Genomic DNA, 19992 nt, shown 5'->3' with positions numbered 1-19992 from the left:
GCCAATCCAATATAATGCATTCATATAAAAAATTTTGGAAATTTCAAGAGTTGAAAAAAGCTGAAAAATTACTACAATTCTATCATTCAGGAGCAATGACAATATATATTGTTCTAGCTTTTTTCTCTAGATGATTTTTGTTGTTTTGTTTTACAAAGCTGTGGTTGTATGACACGTATAACTTTGTGTGACTTGTTTCTTCACTAGGCATTATATGATCAGGTTCACAAGTTTATAAATTTTCCTGAGACATTTTATTTAATGATGCATATTATTTAAGAATATACTACAGCAGATTTACAAACCAGTTCTCTATTATTCCACCTTTGTGTACATCTACTAGAAGAAGTGTATCTATTTTGAAGTTTCCTCAGAACTATTTTTATATGCTAAACTATGTAGATTTTTTAAAAAATTATATTTATTGTTTTGCTTTGAGTTATTAATGTTTAGTTTGAGTTACTAATTAACAAAGGCTTCTCTTGTATTTGTTGGTTATATTTCTTCTTATGAGACTTTTACCTATTTATCTTTTGAAATGTTACTGTTTCCTAGCAATTTATATGACTCCTTTATAAAAAAATAGTAAGTCTTGGTCCTATTTCCTGCAAAATTTTTCCCAGTTTATTACTTGCCCTTTTAATATTGTTTTTTTTCCTGTTAATTCTGAGAAATTTAAATTTTCATATAATGAAATCTATGTTCCCTTTAATTTCTTACACACATAATAAACTCTGGCTGTCTTCTACTGTTTAGAAACATGATAGTCATTTATATTTTCATATCCTTTAATGACTTTTATTTTATATGTTTTTAAAAGATTTTATTTATTTATTTTTAGAGAGGGAGAGGGAGGGAGAAAGAGAGGGAGAGAAACATCAATGTGTGGTCACCTCCCGAGCACCCACTACTGGGGACCTGGCCCACAACCCAGGCACGTATGTGCCCTGGCTGGGAATCGAACTACGCACCCTTTCGTTCGCAGGCCAGTTCTCAATCCACTGAGCCACACCAGCCAGGGCTGATTTTTTTTTTTTAAACAAAAGATGTTAGGCTTTAAAATTATATGTTATTTTATTTCAAAAGTTCTTCTAATAAAATGTCCTTTCATTTCAAAAGTATGGTTAAAAATATAATAAAAAATAAACAATGCCAAATATATAGAACAACAAAGTTTAAAGATCAAAAGTCCACATTCGACCCTGGCCCAGTGGCTCAGTAAGTTGGACCGTCATCTCACACACCGAAAGGTTGCAGGTTTCGATCCTCAGTAAGGGTATGAGCAGGAGGCAGCTGATCGATGTTTTTCTTGGAAATCAATGTCTCTGCCTCTCTCCCCCTCTGTTCCTCTCTAAAATCAGTAAGAAGTAGCTTTGGGTGAGGATCAAAAAAAGTCCATGTTCCCTCAAATTATTTTCTATCCACATACAAAAAAATAGACAAGAAAATGCTGCTTCAGCTTACTAAGACGTTTCACCTTTCCCCCTCATGATAGCTTGGCCTCTCCTTGATGCGGATGGGAGATGGCTAGATCTGAAGCACATTAGTAGTAATCTGAATGTCCAAGAAGGGATATAGTACATTCATCCAAGACTCCCAAGTTTATCTAACAGAATTCTTCATTCACATAATGACAATTCAAAGACTTGATTTTGAAACTCTATTTTGGAAATGCTTGCTTGGCTTATTTTAATCACCTCAGACAACTCAGAACTGTAATGTTTTTGTACATACAAAGTATGTATATCAAATATTAAAAGAACAAAAGACAAACTTACTTGGGATACACTGGTTCATAAAGATACTTGTCCCCTCTTGTAGATGTAATATGAAAAAACAAGATGTAGCCATTTGCCGTCTGAAAGATAAATTTTATTTACTGTGAATTAAAGTGTAAGGCTATGACTATAACCTTAAATTTTAATTTTATATATTCTTACTTTGGAAACACTTCATTCCTTAGAACCCTCTTTTGAAAAGCTATAGCATAACTGTACAAATTTTAAAAATGACTTTGTTTTAAAATAACCCATCTTGTTTAATAACCCATGAAAAAAATTTTTATGAAAATATTTCATACACATCATTGGAATCAACAGTTCATATTATACTATAGACATTAATATTCTAAAATAACTGTATTATGGAATAATAGATGACAATTTTGCAAAATATATACAACTTCTGGAACTCTGCAATAATATGGCAAATATTTTTTCCACATTTTTAAAACAACAATGCCACTAAGTAGTAACGGTATGACGAAATTGTTAACCTTACTCAAAGTTGGTACAGTACAACTTAGGAATAACAGTTAAATATTTCAAAAATCACTTAACTGGTCTCTGACTTACTATATAATATACTCCATGACACAAAAGAAAAATAGAGAAAATCTTCAATTTCCAAAATTTGAACATTAGTTTATTTTTCTAAGTTAACAAAATGTTTTAAAAACATAACCTGTATTAAAACAATGATATTATATGATCATAGCACATATTTGTGACTTGTAGACTCAAACCATTTTATATTTATATAAATATAGAAAATACTTTACATAGCTGTTTCTAATCAAACATATTTGGGCATAACAGAGTGAAGTGGCAAATGCTTTCCCTAAACTACTTTATACTAATACTGTATTCTTTCATTTTAGAAGCAGGTGGGCTTTTGCTCAAAGTAGAACCAAACATAACTGAAAAAAACTATTCAAGGTTTCAAATTTCTTCCCAGTACTGACTTTGTTTTTTACTTAAAGGAATGCCAGAGAAAACATTTAATTTCTTTAGCCACTTTTTTTTTAAAGCTATAAACTTTACTATTTCATAATGTATTCTAAATCTAGTTCAACATATTGGGATACAAAAGAAAAAAAAGCTAAAATTATTTAAAATAAGATTACCATTCTATTATCATTCTAATTCCTCATGTGCAATTTTATATTCTTCTAATGTGGAAAATATGGAATCAAAAGGAAAAGGAATTCAATCAAACCATATTAACTTTTACAAACATTATGACACCTGTACAGATTAGCAACTGTTTTAAGATTTGTAAACTTCACCGTTATCTTATATAGGCTAGAAAAGTAAGATAATATGGTCTCGTGCTTACATGAATAACATACAAGTGTTGTCTGAAGTATCAGTCATTCAAGGTCAAAAGTTCAACATTTCAGAATATCAAATGCTAGTAGTATACTCAGAAATTTGGCAAGTACTTAGAAGACTATAATGCCAGGGAAAATATAGCTTCTTTTGCAGAATTCTGCTTACGCATATACTAGATGAAATTACAAATAATGGCTTGATTTACTATTCTGGTATTCTGTATCATCTCTACTACTTCCTGTGGCTTTGCATGTATATTAAATGGTATATAACTTCCAGATCTCAATGACATTTATCACTGTTCTAAGACAGGACTGTTTATGAAAATGTCAATCTTAAAAATTTTGGTAATAAACAATCATCCTTAAAAACTAGCATCTTTCTTTAACTACGTCAAATCTGTTATTGTGCAGTGCTATAATGGCCCTTCTCTTCCTACCTCAAAATACTGCAAATAAACATGTTATTGCTTAATGTGTAGGCAACAGTCCTAATACCTTCCTCTACTATCCACACATACCCCAAAACTAAAGTAATTTTTTAATTTAAATGAAAAAGTAAAATAAACTACCTCATAGTTCTCTTTCCTGTTATCAACCTATATCTTTAATTTCTCTTCTTTCTCCAAGGCACACTACTAGATGATATGGCTTTAAACATGGAGGCCCAAAAATTTCTGTAGGCAACTTATATGACAAGTATTCATGGCCTTTCCTTTGTATTTCCATGATTTAGGATCATAGATACATATGGACAAAAGCTTTAAAGGTGATAAAAAGAGGAAATCACTACCTAACTAGAGGGTGGAACAGACTTGTCTGTATTAGTGTCACTTATAAGAAAAAGAACTACAAACAATATTTTAAAACATCAAAAATTCAGTTTGAGAGGTATGAATATTAAAGTTCAACGTTACTTTTTTTCAATTGCAAATCTGGTAACGAAGATTTAAAAAAAACATACAAATTACCTCAGCTAATTCCACATTTTGAAAAAGAAGAGTTTGAAATGTGGAGGTGGTAGTGGTGGCTGATGATATTACTACTAATTGCCTGTTTGCATTTTACTTCATTTAGGCATTTGGGAAGTTTCCCCTTACTACTCCAAATTACATTATTTTATGATTGATGCACGACACATATACTATGAATAGTAATTTTCTGTAAACAGGAAAACTTTAAATCCTGTCATGAGGCAAATCAACTATTTAATATAACTAAAGCCTAACCTGTAAGCAGCAATCCCAATACCTCCCTCTACCATTCGTTATGCAGTGCTTTTATCTCCCATGAATTCACTAGATACTTCAGAATTCCCACTCTTAGTGCAGTTTTCCTTAGGATAGATCCTTTCTATTATGCTGAACAGAACAAATTTATGCATCTGGCTCCAATGATCTAAATAACATATCACAAAGATTTCTGTAATAATTTACAAGATAAGGACTTGATTTGGAGATGTCTCGTCTATCCCAAATACTGTCATGTCAAACTTCAAATAAGGCAGAAATAATGAACAAGCACTTTTAGATTCTTTCTACTGGTTTGTAAATGGTGTTCCCTGTTTTTAGTTTTATGTCTTTATTATACATGTTCAAATACATAAAATCAGTCACCCAATCATACCGTTAATATCTAACATTTTTATATCTCTCAGACTTTGTACATTCACATACATAAATACATTTAAATGGGAGATGATAAAACAGTTGTAAATCACATATACTCTCAAAAATAGGTGATGAATATTTTTTGACATGAACACTCATCAAAAATTATTCCTAATACTATTACATTATTTTATACCAGAGCACTAATTAAAAAAAGAAAATGGTTATCCCTTCTACAATGCATTCTTTTGCATCTCTTCAACAAACTATATTGAAACAACTGGACGTCAAGATGCAGAAAATGAAATTGGATCCATACCTTGCACCATATACAAAAATCAGCTCAAAATGAATCACAGGCGTAAATATAAAACCTAAAATAAAACTTCTAGGAAAAAACATAGGAAGAAAATAGGAACCATGAGAGAATAAACTGATGAACTGTACTTCATCAAAATTAAGTACTTCATTCAAAAATTAGAGTTAAGAGACCAATAGAGATAAAAGTCACACATATTAGGAGAAATTCTTTTGTAAAGCATATACGTAATAAAGGAATTACATCCAAAATATATTAGGGATTCCAGAAACCAAAAAATAACAAAGAAAACAATAAAATGGGCAAATGATTTGAACAGAGACTTTACCACAGAACATGAGCAAATAAACAAATGAAAGAAGTTAACAATGGCCATTAGAGAAATGCAAATTAAAACTATAATGAGATATCACTACACACTGATAGAATGGTTAAAATTCAAAAGAAATACCATACCATACCATAAATTGGCAAAGGAGAATTCTCATACACTGCTTGCAGAAATATAAAATGGTACAACTACTTTGAAAAAAAAATGGTATTTCCTTAAAAGTTAGATATGCACCTATCTTATGATCTAGTTGTTCCATTCTGGAATATTCACTCAAAAGAAAAGGAAATGTCCATACAGAGATTTGTACATCAATGTCCATTGGAGTTTTGGATTAGTCCAAAACTAGAAACAACTCAAATAACCATAAATAATTGAATGGATAAACCACTACTGGTCTAAGCATAAGATGGAATGCTACTCAAAATGAACTTCTGATTTCTGACAATATGCATGAAACAAAATAATTAAGCTGAGTGAAAGAAACAAGAAAAAATAAGAGTATATATTGCAGGGGTGTCCAACCTTTTGGCATCTCTGGAAAACACTGGAAGAAGAACAGTTATCTTGGGCCACACACTAAATACACAAATATTAACAAAAACAAAAACAAAAATCTCATAATGTTTTAAGTGAATTTACGGTTTTTGTGTTAGGACACATTCATAGCCACCCTGGACCACATATGGCCCATGGGCCACAGGTTGCACAGCCCTGATTATTGTGTGATTCCATTTATATAAAACTCTAGAAAATGCAACCCAATCTGTAGTGACAGCAAACCAGTGGTTGGTTTTGGAAAGAGATGGATCATAGCAGGAAAAATTACAAAAGGGTATGAGGAAACTCATGGGGATGATGGATGAGTTCACTATCTTGATTGTAGCAATGGTTTTAAAACTTATTAAATGGTACACTTCAAGTATGTGCAGTTTTTTGGTACATCAACTATACTTCAATAAAGCTATTTAGGAAAAAAAATGAAAGTGATGGTTAGATTTGTAGTGGAAACTACTGCTCCCTTGACAAGCTTCTACCACTATATAACAAAGTCTCATCTAGCCTACTGGAGAATAAGAGGTCACACACAAACCCAGAGTGGACAGTTCCAGCCAACTACCCAATAATGTGACTGAGGGCATCAGGGATCATCAAGCACCAGAGATGTCAAATGACTAGCCACTTCAGTGAGACCAGGAGAACTGCTTAGCCAAACCCAGAGGAAATCACAGGATGAGAGCAAACAAGTGGGTTTTTCCGAGTCCTTAACTACGATTTGAAGGTAATGGTTCAATAAATAATAAATGTGAAAAATAACAATCCTAACAAAAATAGTATAATTTAAGGAAAGTTTAAAGATGCCGAGTTATGGAGAAAAGAGCAAAGTCCAAAGAGATCCTGGAGAATCATACAATAATCACTTCTAAAACAGAGTTTTGTCACACCAAGATGTAAGAAAAACTAAAAAGAGATGAATGGGTACTGTGTACAGTACTATACGGCTCTGCAACTTGCTATATTCCACTTCATTAGAATACTCTGTTCTCAGCTCCTATTTGGTGGCTCTATACATTAACATGCTGGGAGAAAAAAACAATCATAATTAAACAACATGAATTCTAAATTAAACTGAAATCTTTCCCTTATTCCCAAATAAATTATGTTCTAATTCATGTTACAATAACCCTCAGGTTTCAGCAGAACAGACTATACTTCCATTTAGCTAGGTGTGAAGGGGAATATTAAAAGTAGCAGTGGGAAATAGAGTGGGAATGATGGGTTGGGGACGGTTCACAGGAGACTCTGATTCTGAATACTATGCTAAGCAGTTGGAACACATTTTGTATGCAATGGCAAGCCAATGAAAGGTTTGAAAATAATACTAATATAAGAGCTGTGACTTAGCTATGCATAATTAAGATGCATTTCGAGTGGAAAAAAAAACTAGCTAAAAGTTTTGTAATCTAGGCAATCTAGACAAAATATTAAAAGGCCTATACTAAGGTCATGGCAATGAGAATAAAGAGGATGACAGTAAACTAGAGACAGGACTTAGTAACATATTATTGACTAAATGGGAATGCAGAATCAAAAGACTCTAAAGTTTTTTCCTTTTATAAGGAAGGTTACAATAAAAATACTTAAACATATATACCTAAATACATTGGTGCTACTATTTATCAGATAGAGTCCTGGAAATGAGACAGTACTTAACATTGATTTCAGTGCGCCTTGTCCCTGAATATCTATTAATTGTCTAAAATTTAGAAAAACTTTAGGGATAATTATGATATTCTATGTCTGATATTCAGAGAAAACACTCTCCCAAACACTATGAACCAATTCTTAAAATGGTAAAAGATCTTTCCACACCTCCTTAAAAAACAGTGTCAGTGAAATTTCTTTTTAAGGTATAAGTTGATAAAGAGGTGGCTGTGGTTCTGTTGGTGATACAGAAATAGAATTTTGGATATAACTGACATGTCAGAGCACACAATGATGATGCTTGGGTGGGAGAAGTCAGGGAGTAAGAAAATTACATGAGGGATAGCTGCTCTGACATGACAATAATTTGCAGAATCATGCTCTGTTGCTAGAGGTCATATAGTTGTATATCCTTGTCAACACAAACCATCAATGACTTTTTATAAAATCAAGTCTCAAAGCATTTCCTAGGTTCAGCTTTATTCTACAATAGCTAGTAAAATTAAACAACCTTGCTAACAATAACAGGCAGTAAAGCAGAATACTAAGCCTTTGGAACTCTAGAACCAGGCTTTATGGGTTAGACTTCCATTATCAGCATTGTAACCTTAGGTATATAGGAGCTATGTAATTAACGGCAGGTTATTTTAACCTCTCTACCACCTTTCCTCAACTGTGTGATAGAAATAATAAAATTACCTACTTTTAAAGTATTTTAATGAAGAATTAATTTTTTTAAATTTATTTTCTACAGAGAGCCTCTAAACAGCCTCTGGGACAACTTTAAGAGGTCCAACATTGACCTCACAGGGGTGCCAGAAGGAGAAGAGAAAGAGCAAGAAATTGGAAATCTACCTGAAAAAAGGGTGAAAGAATCCTTCCCTAATTTGGTGAAGGAAATAGACATGCAAGTCCAGGAAGCGCAGAGAGCCCCAATTATGATGGATGCAAACAGGCCCACTCAAAGACACATCATTATTAAAAGGCCAAAGGTTAAAGATAAAGAGAGACTCTTAAAAACAAGAGAAAATAAGTTAGTTACCAGAAGATTGCCAGATGGGAGGAGGGAGGAGGAGAATGGGTGAAAAGGTGAGGGGATTAAGAAGTACAAAAAGGCAGTTTCAGAATAGCCATGGAGATGTAAAGAGCAGTACAGGAAATGGAGAAACCAAAGAACTTACATGCATGATCCATGGACATGAACAACAGTGCGGGAACTGTCTGAAGGAGTACGGGGGCACTAGGTGGAGGGGGGCGAAAGGGGAAAAATCAAGACAACTGTAATAGCGTAATCAATAAAATATAATTTAAAAAATAATCCTATGCAGACAATCAAAATCAAGTGACACAAAAATGCTAGTTAGACAATGTTCATAATATGTCAAAAAAGCAGATTATGAAATTTTATGATAGCTTTCTATAAAGAAAAAAAATTATGTTTCAGATAATCTTCTACTTATAAAGCTCACAGGTTTATCAAATCTGTTCCATACCAACAAGTGACATTACTAGTCAGTTATAATAATATCACTTTGGATTTAAAAACAACAAGACTTATGTAGCTTTTCAAAATCCATGTGCTATTAAGTATAGTAGCATCTGCAATTACCCATTAAAAATACATACAGACATAAATAAAAATTAATTATTTTCTGTGAATGGTGTAATTATTGCTAAATTTTTTTCCTCTAGGTTCCTCAGGCTTCCTTCAAACATGTATTACCCTTGTAACTCAAAAATAAAAACTTTTAAAAATCCAATTCTCATAACCTTAAATCTCCTAGAAGATTACATAAGAGTAAATACAGATGATCCTGGGTCTGGCAAAGACTTTTAGATATAACATCAAAGGATGGTTCATGAAAGAACTGATAAGCCAAAAAACTTCTCTCTAAAAATACAGCAAAAGTATGAAAAGATAAATCATAGACTGGAAGAAAAAAAATGCGAAATACTTATCTGATATAGGACTGCTATCCGAAATAAACAAAGAACTCTCTTAAAATTCAACAATAAGGGAAAAAAACCCAATTAAAAAAATAGGCCATACCTCCTCCAAGACACAGCATAATTAAAATGGCAAATATCAAAAACAAAGAGAGAATCTTAAAGGCAGCAAGGGAGAAACAGGTAGTAACGTACAGTGGAGCCCCAACATGACTAGCAGCTGACTTCTCCACAGAAACACTACATGCCAGAAGGGAATGGCAAGAAATATTCCAAGTCATGAAAAGCAAAGGACTGACTGCAACGAAGACTGCTCTACCCAGCAAGGCTCTCAATTAACATGGAAAATGAAATAATGAATTTCCCAGACAAAAGAAGGCTAAAATAATACACTTCCACCAAACCAGCACTGCCAGATATGCTAAAGGGACCGCTTTATAAGAACATGAAGAAAAAGAGTGAGAAAGAGAGGAATAGAGGTACAAAGAGAAAGAATGAGTAAGTACCTATCAATAATAACTTTAAATGTTACTGGATTAAATGCTCCAATCAAAAGACATAGGGTAGCTGAATGGATTAGAAAACGTGACCCACAAACATGCTGTCTGCAAGAGACCCACCTCAGAACAAAGGACCTACACAGACTGAAAGTAAAGGGATGGAAAAAAATATTCCAAGCAAATGGACAGGAAAAATAGAGCCAGGATAGCAATACTTCTATCAGACAAAATAGATTTTAAAATAAAGGCCATAAAAAGAGAACAAGAACAACACTTCACAATACTCAAAGCAAGAATCCATCAAGAAGACATAAACATTGTAAACCTATATGCACCCAACATAGGGGCGCCTAAATATATAAGGAAAATCTTGGAGGACTTCAAGAAAGATATAGACAGTAACACACTGATAGTAGGGGACTTTAACACTCCACTGTCAAAAGTGGATAGATCTTCCAAACAAAATTATCAACAAGGATACTGTGGAACTGAACAATGCATTAGATCAAATGTACTTAACTGACATTTTTATTTTTATATATATATATATATATAAAAAATAAAATTTTATTTTATTTTATGATTTATTTTATTATATATGTATATATGTTATATAATCCCAAAGAAGCAAAATACAGATTCTTTTGAAATGCACATGGTACATTTTCAAAAATAGGCCACATGACAGGACACAAAACAAGCCTCAACAAATTCAAGAAAACTGAAATCATAACAAGCATTTTCTTGGACCACAAGGGTTGAAACTAGAAACCAACCTCAAGAAAAAAAAACTCAAAAACATTCAAACTCGTGGGGACTGAACAGCATGCTATTAAACAATGAATGGGTCAATAATGAGATGAAAGAAGAAATCAAAAAGTTTCTGGAAACAAATGAACACACAACAGTCCAAAACCTATTGGACACAATGAAGGCAATCCGGAGAGGGAAGTTCATAGCAATACAGGCCTACCTAAAAAAGATAGAAAGATTTCAAATGAACGACCTAAGCCTACAGTTTCAAGAACTGGAGAAACAACAAACAAACAAAGTCCAGAGCAAGTAGAAGGAAGGAAATAATCAAGATCAGAGCAGAACTGAAAGATAGATAGACTAAAAGAACAATTCCAAGGATCAACCAATCCAGGTGCTGGTTCTCTGAAAAGATAAACAAAACAGACAAGTCTTTTCAGCAGAATCATCAATGAAAAAAGGAAGAGAACCCAAATAATATCAGAAATGAAAGAAAGAGGAGAAATTACAACTGATACCACGGAAATACAAAGAACTGTAAAGAATTACTTTGAACAATGATATGCCAAGAAATTTAAAAACCTGGGTGAAATGGACAAATTTTTAGAAAAATATAACCTTTCAACACAGCTGAAAAAACAGCAGAAAGCCTGAACAGACTGATAACAGCTGGGGAAACTGAAGCAGTAATCAAAAAACTCCTGGCACACAAAAGCCCTGGACCAGACAGTTTCGCAGAATTTTACAAAACATTTAAGGAAGAGCTAACCCCTGTCCTTCTCAGACTATTCCAAAAAATCCAAGAAGAGGGAACACTCCCAAACTCTTTTTATGAGGCCAGCGTCATCTTAATTCCAAAAGCAGGTAGACACAACAAAAAAAGAAAACTACAGGCCAATATCGCTGATGAACACAGACTCTAAAATCCTCAACAAAATATTGGCAAACCTCATCCAGCAACAGATTAAAAAGATCATCCACCATGATCAACTGGGATTCATTCCAGGGATGCAAGGATGGTCCAATATTCACAAATCAATAAATGTAATACATCACATAAACAAAAGGAAAGACAAAAATCACATGACTTTTTCAATAGATGTAGAAAAGGCATTTGATAAGGTAGAGCATCCCTTTATGATAAAAACACTCAGCGAAGTGGGAGTAAGGGGGCATACCCTAACATAATAAAGGCCATATATGAAAAACCTACAGCCAACATCATACTCAATGGGAAAAAAACTAAAAGCTTTCCCACTAAGATGGGGAACAAGACAAGGTTGTCTGCTTTCACCACTTCTATTCAACACAGTATTGGAAGTCCTAGCCACAGCGATCAGGAAAAAAAAGAAATAAAAGGCATCCAAACTGGAAAGGAGGAAGTAAAACTGTTATTGTTTGCAGATAACATGATAGTGTACATAGAAAACCCTATGTACAGTTTGGTGGATAACAGGATCCACCAAAAACTACTCAATCAAATAAGTGAATTTGGCAAAACAGAGGGATACAAACTCAATATTCAGAAATAGAAGGCATTTTTGTACACCGACAATAAAATATCAGGATCAGAAGTCAGGGGAAAAAAATCCCATTTCCTACAGCAACAAGAAAAATAAACTACCTACGAATAAATTTAATCAAGGAGGTAAAAGACCTGTATTCAGAAACTTATATAACACTGAAGAAAGAAGTTAAGGAAGACACAAATAAATGGAAACATATACCGTGTTCATGAATTGGAAGAATTGGCATCATCAGAATGTCCACACTACCCAAAGCAATTGATAGATTCAATGCAATCCCTATTAAAATACCAATGATATATTTCACACATATATAACAAACATTTCAAAAATGTAATAGAACCATAAATGACCCCGAATAGCTGCAGCAATTTTGAGAAAGAAGAACAAAGTAGGAGGGATCACAATACCTGACATCAAACTATATTATAAAGCCACTGTAATCAAAACAGTCTGGTACTGGCATAAGGAGACATAAATCAATGGAACAGAACAGAGAGCTCAGAAATTAACCCGTGTCTCTATGGCCAATTAATATTTGACAAAGGGGACAGAAGCATAAAATGGAATAAAAATAGCCTCTTCAACAAATGGTGTTGGGAGAGCTGGACAGTTACTTGCAAAAAAAATGAAACTTGACCACCAACTTATACCATGCAGAAAAATAAACTCAAAAAGATAAAAGACTTAAATATAAGTCATGACACCACAAAAGTCCTAGGGAAAAGCATGGGCAGGAAACTCTAAGATATCCCACGCAGCAGTATTTTCACCAATATATCCCATAGAGCAAGGAACATAAAGGCAAGAATAAACAAACGGGACTTCATCAAAATAAGATGCTTCAACACAGTTAAAGAAAACATCAGCAAAATGAAAAGGGAACCAACCACATGGGAAAATATATTTGCCAAAGATACCTTGGACAAGGGTTTGATCTCCAAAATATATAAAGAACTCACATGACTCCACTCCAGGAAGACAAACAATCCAATTAAGAAATGGGCAATGGACCTGAACAGACACATCTCCAAGGAGGACATACATAGGGCCCAGAGACATATGAAAGGATGCTCATCATCACTAGCCATCAGAGAATTTAAATTAAAACCACATTGAGATACCACTTCACACTGGTCAGAATGGCCATCATAAACAAATCAACAAACAACAAGTGCTGATGAGGTTGTGGAAAAAAGGGAACCCTAGTGTGCTGCTGGTGGGAATGCAGACTAGTGCAGCCACTGTGGGAAACAGTTTGGAATTTCCTCAAAAAGCTAAAAATGGAACTAACTGCCTTTTGACTCAGCAATTCCACTGCTGGGATTATTCCCTAAGAATCCCAAAACACCAACTCAAAAGAACCTATGCATCCCAATGTTCATAGCAGCACAATGTACAATAACCAATTGCTGGAAGCAACCTAAGTGCCCATCAATGAATGAATGGATCAAGAAACTATAGTACATTTACACAATGGCATACTACGCAGCAGAAAGAGCGAGCTACTACCCTCTGCAACAGCATGCAGGGAACTGGACAGCATTATGCTAAGCAAAACAAACCAGGTGGTGAAAGACAAATACCATAAGATCTCACCTATTAGTGGAACCTAATCAACAAAACAAACAAGCAAGCAAAATATAACCAGCAGCATTGAAACAAAAAAACAAACCAATAGTAATGAGGGGGAGGAGGAAGTGGGATAACGGGGAAAAGAAAGGAAAGGGTCAAGTCAAGGAACATGTATAAAAAAAAGGAACATGGACAAAGCCAAAGTGGGGGGATTGAGGGTGGGAGGCAGGGGTGAGTGGGGCCAGGGAAAGTGGTGATGGGAAAACGAAGATAAATGCACCTGAACAATAAAAAAAATAATTAAAATAAAATTAAAAATTAAAACAAATGGGCGAAAGACCTTAACAAATACCTCATCAAAGATATACAAATGGCACAAAGCATATGAAAAATGTTCCACACTATATGCCATCAGGAATATGCAAATTAAAAAAAAAATGAGATACCACCCTAAACTTACCAGAATGGCCAAACCCAACCAGTGACAACACCAAATATTGCCGAAGATGTGGAGCAACAGAAACTCTCATTCATTGCTGATGTACAAAATGGTACAGCCACTTTAGAAGAGTTTGGCGGTTTCTTTCAAAACTATGCATAGTCTTAACATACGACCCAGCAATCATGCTTATTTGTTGTAGCCAAAAGGATTGAAAACATGTCCACACAAAAACATGCACACAAAAGTTTATAGCAGCTTTAACGCAACTGTCAAAACTTGGAAGCCAAAACTAACGTTTTTCCACAGGGCAATGCACCAAAAAACTTCAGTATATCCAGACAATGGAATATTATTCAGTGCTAAAGAGTGAGCTATCAAGCCATGTAAAGACACGGATGAACTTTAAATACTAAATGAAAGAAGCCAATCTCAAAAGGCTACATAATATATAGTTCCAATTATATGATATTCTGGAAAAAGTAAAACTATGAAGACAATAAAAAAGATGATTGCTTGTCAGGGGTTATGAGAGATGAACAGATAAATAGGAGAAGCACAGAGGACTTGGGGGTTATATTCATCAACTGTAATAAATGTACTACTCTGGTGGGAATGTTGATAATGGGGAAGGTTATGCATGTGCTGGAAAAGGGAGCATAAGGAAAATTTCTGTACCTTCCCCTCAATTTTGCTGTGAATGTAAAACTTTTAAAAAAGTCTTTTTCATAAAGTCCACTTATGATACTATTCATTATTAAAATGCATGTCCTGGCTGGTTGGCTCAGTTGGTTGGAGCACTGTCCCATAAACCAAAACGTTGCAGGGCTGAAGTCCTGGTCAAAGCAGATTAACCAGGTTGCAGATTTGATTCCTGGTTGGGGAGCGTACAAGAAAGCAACCAATCGATGTTTCTCTTTCACATCGATGCTTCTGTCTTTCTTTTCTCCCTCCCTCTCCTTTCTTCCTCTCCACACCCCTCCTTCCTCTCTCTCTAAATGCAATGAGAAAATGTCCTCGGGTAAGGATAAAAAAAATTTCCTATCAGCTAAAACATTAATTCATGTTTTAAATTATACAAATACAGATGAATTAACTTGAATTCCATCAGCATTTGCTCAGTATATTTAATATGAGCCAGGCTCCAGTAGTTAAAATTAAATTCATCATGACATCTTCACAAGGTTTCAGAAAAAGACATAAGCATTAACCAAGTGAAATAAAAGTCAGATTTTCAATAGCCAAAAATAGTAAACTGTTTTTATTCTCTCACATGTGCATTTTTATCTCTCCCCAATCTGAGGACAGAAATAATTACTTCTAACATCGTTTTCTTTCTTTTTTCTTTTCTTGTTTTTCTCCCCCCAGTCCTCACCCAAGGACATTTTTTTCACTGCTTTTAGAGAGAGGGGAAGGGACAGAGAGAAAAATCGATGAAAGAGAGAAGCAGTGATTGGTTGCCTCCTGTACACACCCAGATGGGGATCGATCCTGCAACCTAATTATGTGCCCTGGTAGGTAATCAAACCTACAACATTTTGGTTATTGAATGACACTCCAACCAACTGAGCCACATCAGCTGAGTTACCTTCTTTGCTTTCTAAATATTTAGTAAAGTGTAAAAGTTTAATAAATTAATGTGAAATTACTTCTGCTCTAAAAAGAAAGTTAATGGGCTGCCTCCCCTTTACTGAGGGTGTAGAGGCTCTCTCTAACTACCTGGTACCTGACCCTAGGGTTATTTGGGAAGGGAAAGAGTGGCCCAAGGTGAAAGAGCTCCCCATAAAGTAGGTGGCTGGGGGTATATGCTGTGAATTGGTTGGTTTGTTTATAAAAGATACACCAACAGATGAGTCCTTTAATATCTGTAGGAATTGGCTAGCCCTGGGAGTCACAGTCTCTTCAGGGTCAGCAAGTCTCCAAGATGTCAAAGTATCAGAAATACAGAAAAATAAAAAGAAATAATTAAGGCCCTGGCCAGGTAGCTTAGCTGGTTAGAGTGTTGTCCCCATACGCCAAGGTTGTGGTTCAATTCCTGGTGAGGGGACATATAAGAACCAACCAATGAACGCGTAAGTGAAACAACAAACTGATGGTTCTCTCTCCCCTACTTCCCCTCTCTAAAATCAATAAAAAAAAAAAAAAAAAAGAATAGAGAGGGAAAACAAATTTTCATAGATTTTATTGCTACAAAATTCTAAATATAATCATTATGAAAATTGAGTACAAATTTTTTTGTAATACACATCCAAAGAAGAGAATGAAATTCATTTTTAAGGGGATAGCATTTTTGCTTAATTGGGGTTTAAAGTCAGTGTTCCCTATCTTTGATTGGGAATAGATTGCAAACTTTCTTCTCTTTAATGTGGGACTATAATGAGATTTTACATGTCATATTTGAAAATGTCTTTTCTCACAAGTACTGTCAAATACTTGTATCAGTCCATGAGAATATAATTTTAAGTGACTATATGCAGCACTTGGTAGGCGATTATAGAAGTCTACTTGACTCTTCTTTTGATGTCTGCCTTTTAACATGTCCTTATATTGTAAATTAATTACTTCCAATTAAAGGTTAGGTGGAATGCTCCTCATTTTTATAATTAAATGGATTTTGAAATTTGGAAATTTCCTTTGCCACTGCACCAAGGTCTAAAAATGGTATAGTTTGGCTCAGAAAATTTATGTACCACTAATTTTTGTTGGAAATAGAAATCTTACTTCTTTTGTCTTAACTTTTGAAAACAGTGGAAGTATGAAAAGCAGTCTGACATTAACTTGTGATTTAAACATTAGTTGTCACCAAATGACTTCACCATATATACATTTCACATATAAGCACTGTTTTGTAGTTTTTGACTGAAGTCATTAGGCAACATTACCAAGTATGCATACAAAGTTATCTTCCAAAGTCATTCAGTGTCTGCTATGTGTCTGCAGGTGGTTCTTCAAGTTAAAAAAATATTCTATCTCAGCCCCTGAGCTCAAAAAATTTACAATAAACCTTTACAATGGACAGCTATAGCGTTGAGCAAGTCAGGATTCGCAGCTTCTATTTCTGACAAGAACTCAAAGTAACCACAGACTTTAAATACTTACATGTGCACAAACTTTGTACATTTGTCCAACTAAATAATAAATAAGCCTTTTTCTGGTCCACACGTATTTTTACTATTATCAGTTAAAACACACCTTAGTGGATGGATTCTACTTCAGGTGGTACTGAATTAGTGTTTTCTCAGCTTTTTTGAAAATCTTTACACCTGACGTTCTTTTACCCATGCTATATTCATAAGAAGTAATTCTCATTTCACAATCTGCACTGATTCTTTAAATCAAAAGCTGAGCAGTACTGTGACATTTGTCACTTCATCACGAACCAAGCAAACTTACTTTGGTTGTACTTTTCATTTCTGTGAAGAACTTCTGGTACAATGATACATTTCCTTTTAAAATTTCTAATTTTTCTAACTTAATTTCTGTGAGTTGGAAATACTGTGATTAATACTTAACTAAGTACTAGGTTGGATTAACGTCAACTATATTCTTTTGGCTTCACTATAGTGTCACTGTGTAACAAAATTTTTTGCCATCTAATTCAATATTAGAATAATCCACACACCAAAATCTATTTTTCCCTTCTGTGACATAGTAAGTATGCACTACTAATAAAAATAATATAAAATATCACAATATGAAGATATGCAGGGCACCTGAAACACTGAGCTTATACGGTACTGAGCAGGAAAGAGAGTGTGGAAGTGTTAGTATCACTGTCAGGACTACTCAAGTCAGCCGTTGCGGCTTAAAAGCAGCCATAGACAATATGTAAATAAATCAGCATTTTCATGCTCTGAGAAATGTTATTTATAAACAATGAAATTTACATTTCATGTAATTCTCAATTGCCAAATATATTATCCCTCTTTGATTTTTTCAATCATTTAAATACATAAAACTATTCTTAGCTCATGGTTCATACACAAACAAGCAGCAGGGTAGATCTGGTGTGTAGCTGGTAGTCTGCAAGACCCCTACTGTGGGAAGAGAAACTACGTAATATATTTGACCATGTTGATCATTTTCAGATGATTAATCCAGTCTGCATTATATTGTATGAACTAGAAAAGGACAGATAACAGATAAATTAGTGTAGTTGTTAAGAGTACAGTAAATGGAATCTGAGTACCTGGGATTAAATTCCTTCTCTTTAATATACACTATCTGTTTAACTTTGGATAAAACTTATTTTCTCAGTCTCAAAATACTTATCTACTATGAAGGATAATTGTATCTACTTCAAAGTATTGACTTAAAGATTAAATGAAATGATCCACATAAACTAGTTATAGTGATAGAAGTAGTTATATAAGAGGTGCTCACTAAATGTTAAACCATATATACAATGTTTACTAAAATTAGTTAATGACAACAGTTAAAAGATGACAGTGGCAAAACATAAATTGAAAAGGTAAAATTAACCAGACATAAGAACATTAAGGGAACAACAACAACAAAAAAAAGTAGAAATAGATCCAAATGCAGATGAGAATTTAGTATGACATAAACACAAAGTTTATAATTTTTGTGAGATGTCCTTGGGAATGGAGGGCAGGACTTGTACAAATTGACAAGTACTGTTTGAATATAGAGGAGAGCTTTAAAAATCTGGATTACATAGATTTCAAGGACAAAACAGGAAAGTGAGAAGAATAAACAGAAAAGGATATAGGCACTACCTTTAGAAGTGGAAGAAGTAGCAGAATCAAGAAAAAAGATATAGTAAAAATAACCTGAATAGAACATTTGGTTCAGCAATTTTTAATCACAGGAGGTAAATGCTAGTGGGTTTGAACGCCTGAAAAGAAGTCACCTAAGAAAATCAAGTTTTAATGCAATATAATGATTTCATAAGAAAAATCTACTTACTGACACAGCTATCATTGTACTGTCTGGCCTCCATTCAGCTTGTTTGTAGGATCCAAACTGAGAAGATGATTTTGCAGGTTCCTTGTAGGTTACAATTAACACACTAGGCTGGAAAAAAACAGTTGTGTTTGTATTAATGCCTCATAAGAAGACACACAAACAAATTTAAGATAATTTAGCATGGAGTACTCAAAGTATTTTAACGACTCTAAAAGTATAATAAAATGTAACGATCTAATATTAAATCATTAACTTAAATTATCCAAGCAAATCAACTAAAAACAAACAGATAATGTGAATAGGCCTTTATCTATTAAAGAAATTGAATCAATAATAACGATCGAAAAACAGAAAAAAAAAAAGGCCTTAATATGTTAACTGGTGAATTCTACCACATATTTAAGGAAGAAATTTAACAAACAAATTCTCTACAGTATCTTCCAGGAGAATAAAGCAGAGAGAGAACACTTCCTAACTCTATGAGGACAGCACTGCCCTAATACTGCAACAAGACAAACGTATTACAAAAGAGTAAAACAGTCCAGTGCCACCCATGAACATATCCACAAAATTTTTCAACAAAATATTAGCAAATTGAATCCAACAATATGCATAAAAAGATTTATAATACGAACAAGTGGGATTTATTCCAGGTATGCAAGGCTGGATCAACATTCGAGCATCAATTAATGTAATCCATCACATCAACAGAATAAATAAGAAAAATCACATGATGCTATCGATAC

At 33.9% G+C, this 19992-nt stretch overlaps 1 protein-coding gene across 2 annotated transcripts in view; it reads right to left on the bottom strand.

The window, feature by feature from the left end:
- RIC1 (RIC1 homolog, RAB6A GEF complex partner 1) overlaps window positions 1-19992 on the bottom strand; it is a 126566-nt gene that overhangs the window by 64267 nt on the left and 42307 nt on the right. For both annotated transcript variants that reach the window (XM_054583099.1, XM_054583100.1), the window contains exons 2-3: window positions 19247-19354; window positions 1779-1858 (exon numbers count right to left, since the gene is read on the bottom strand). In XM_054583099.1, coding sequence (XP_054439074.1) covers window positions 1779-1858; window positions 19247-19354 — 188 coding nt within the window. The remainder of the gene's footprint in view (window positions 1-1778; window positions 1859-19246; window positions 19355-19992) is intronic.

This window comes from Pteronotus mesoamericanus, unplaced genomic scaffold (assembly GCF_021234165.1).
Source record: "Pteronotus mesoamericanus isolate MK-2021 breed Mesoamerican mustached bat unplaced genomic scaffold, CSHL_Meso_final contig_73, whole genome shotgun sequence".
Taxonomy (NCBI): domain Eukaryota; kingdom Metazoa; phylum Chordata; class Mammalia; order Chiroptera; family Mormoopidae; genus Pteronotus; species Pteronotus mesoamericanus.
Note: the sequence above shows the minus strand (reverse complement) of the source record. Positions and strands in the feature narration are given on the sequence as shown.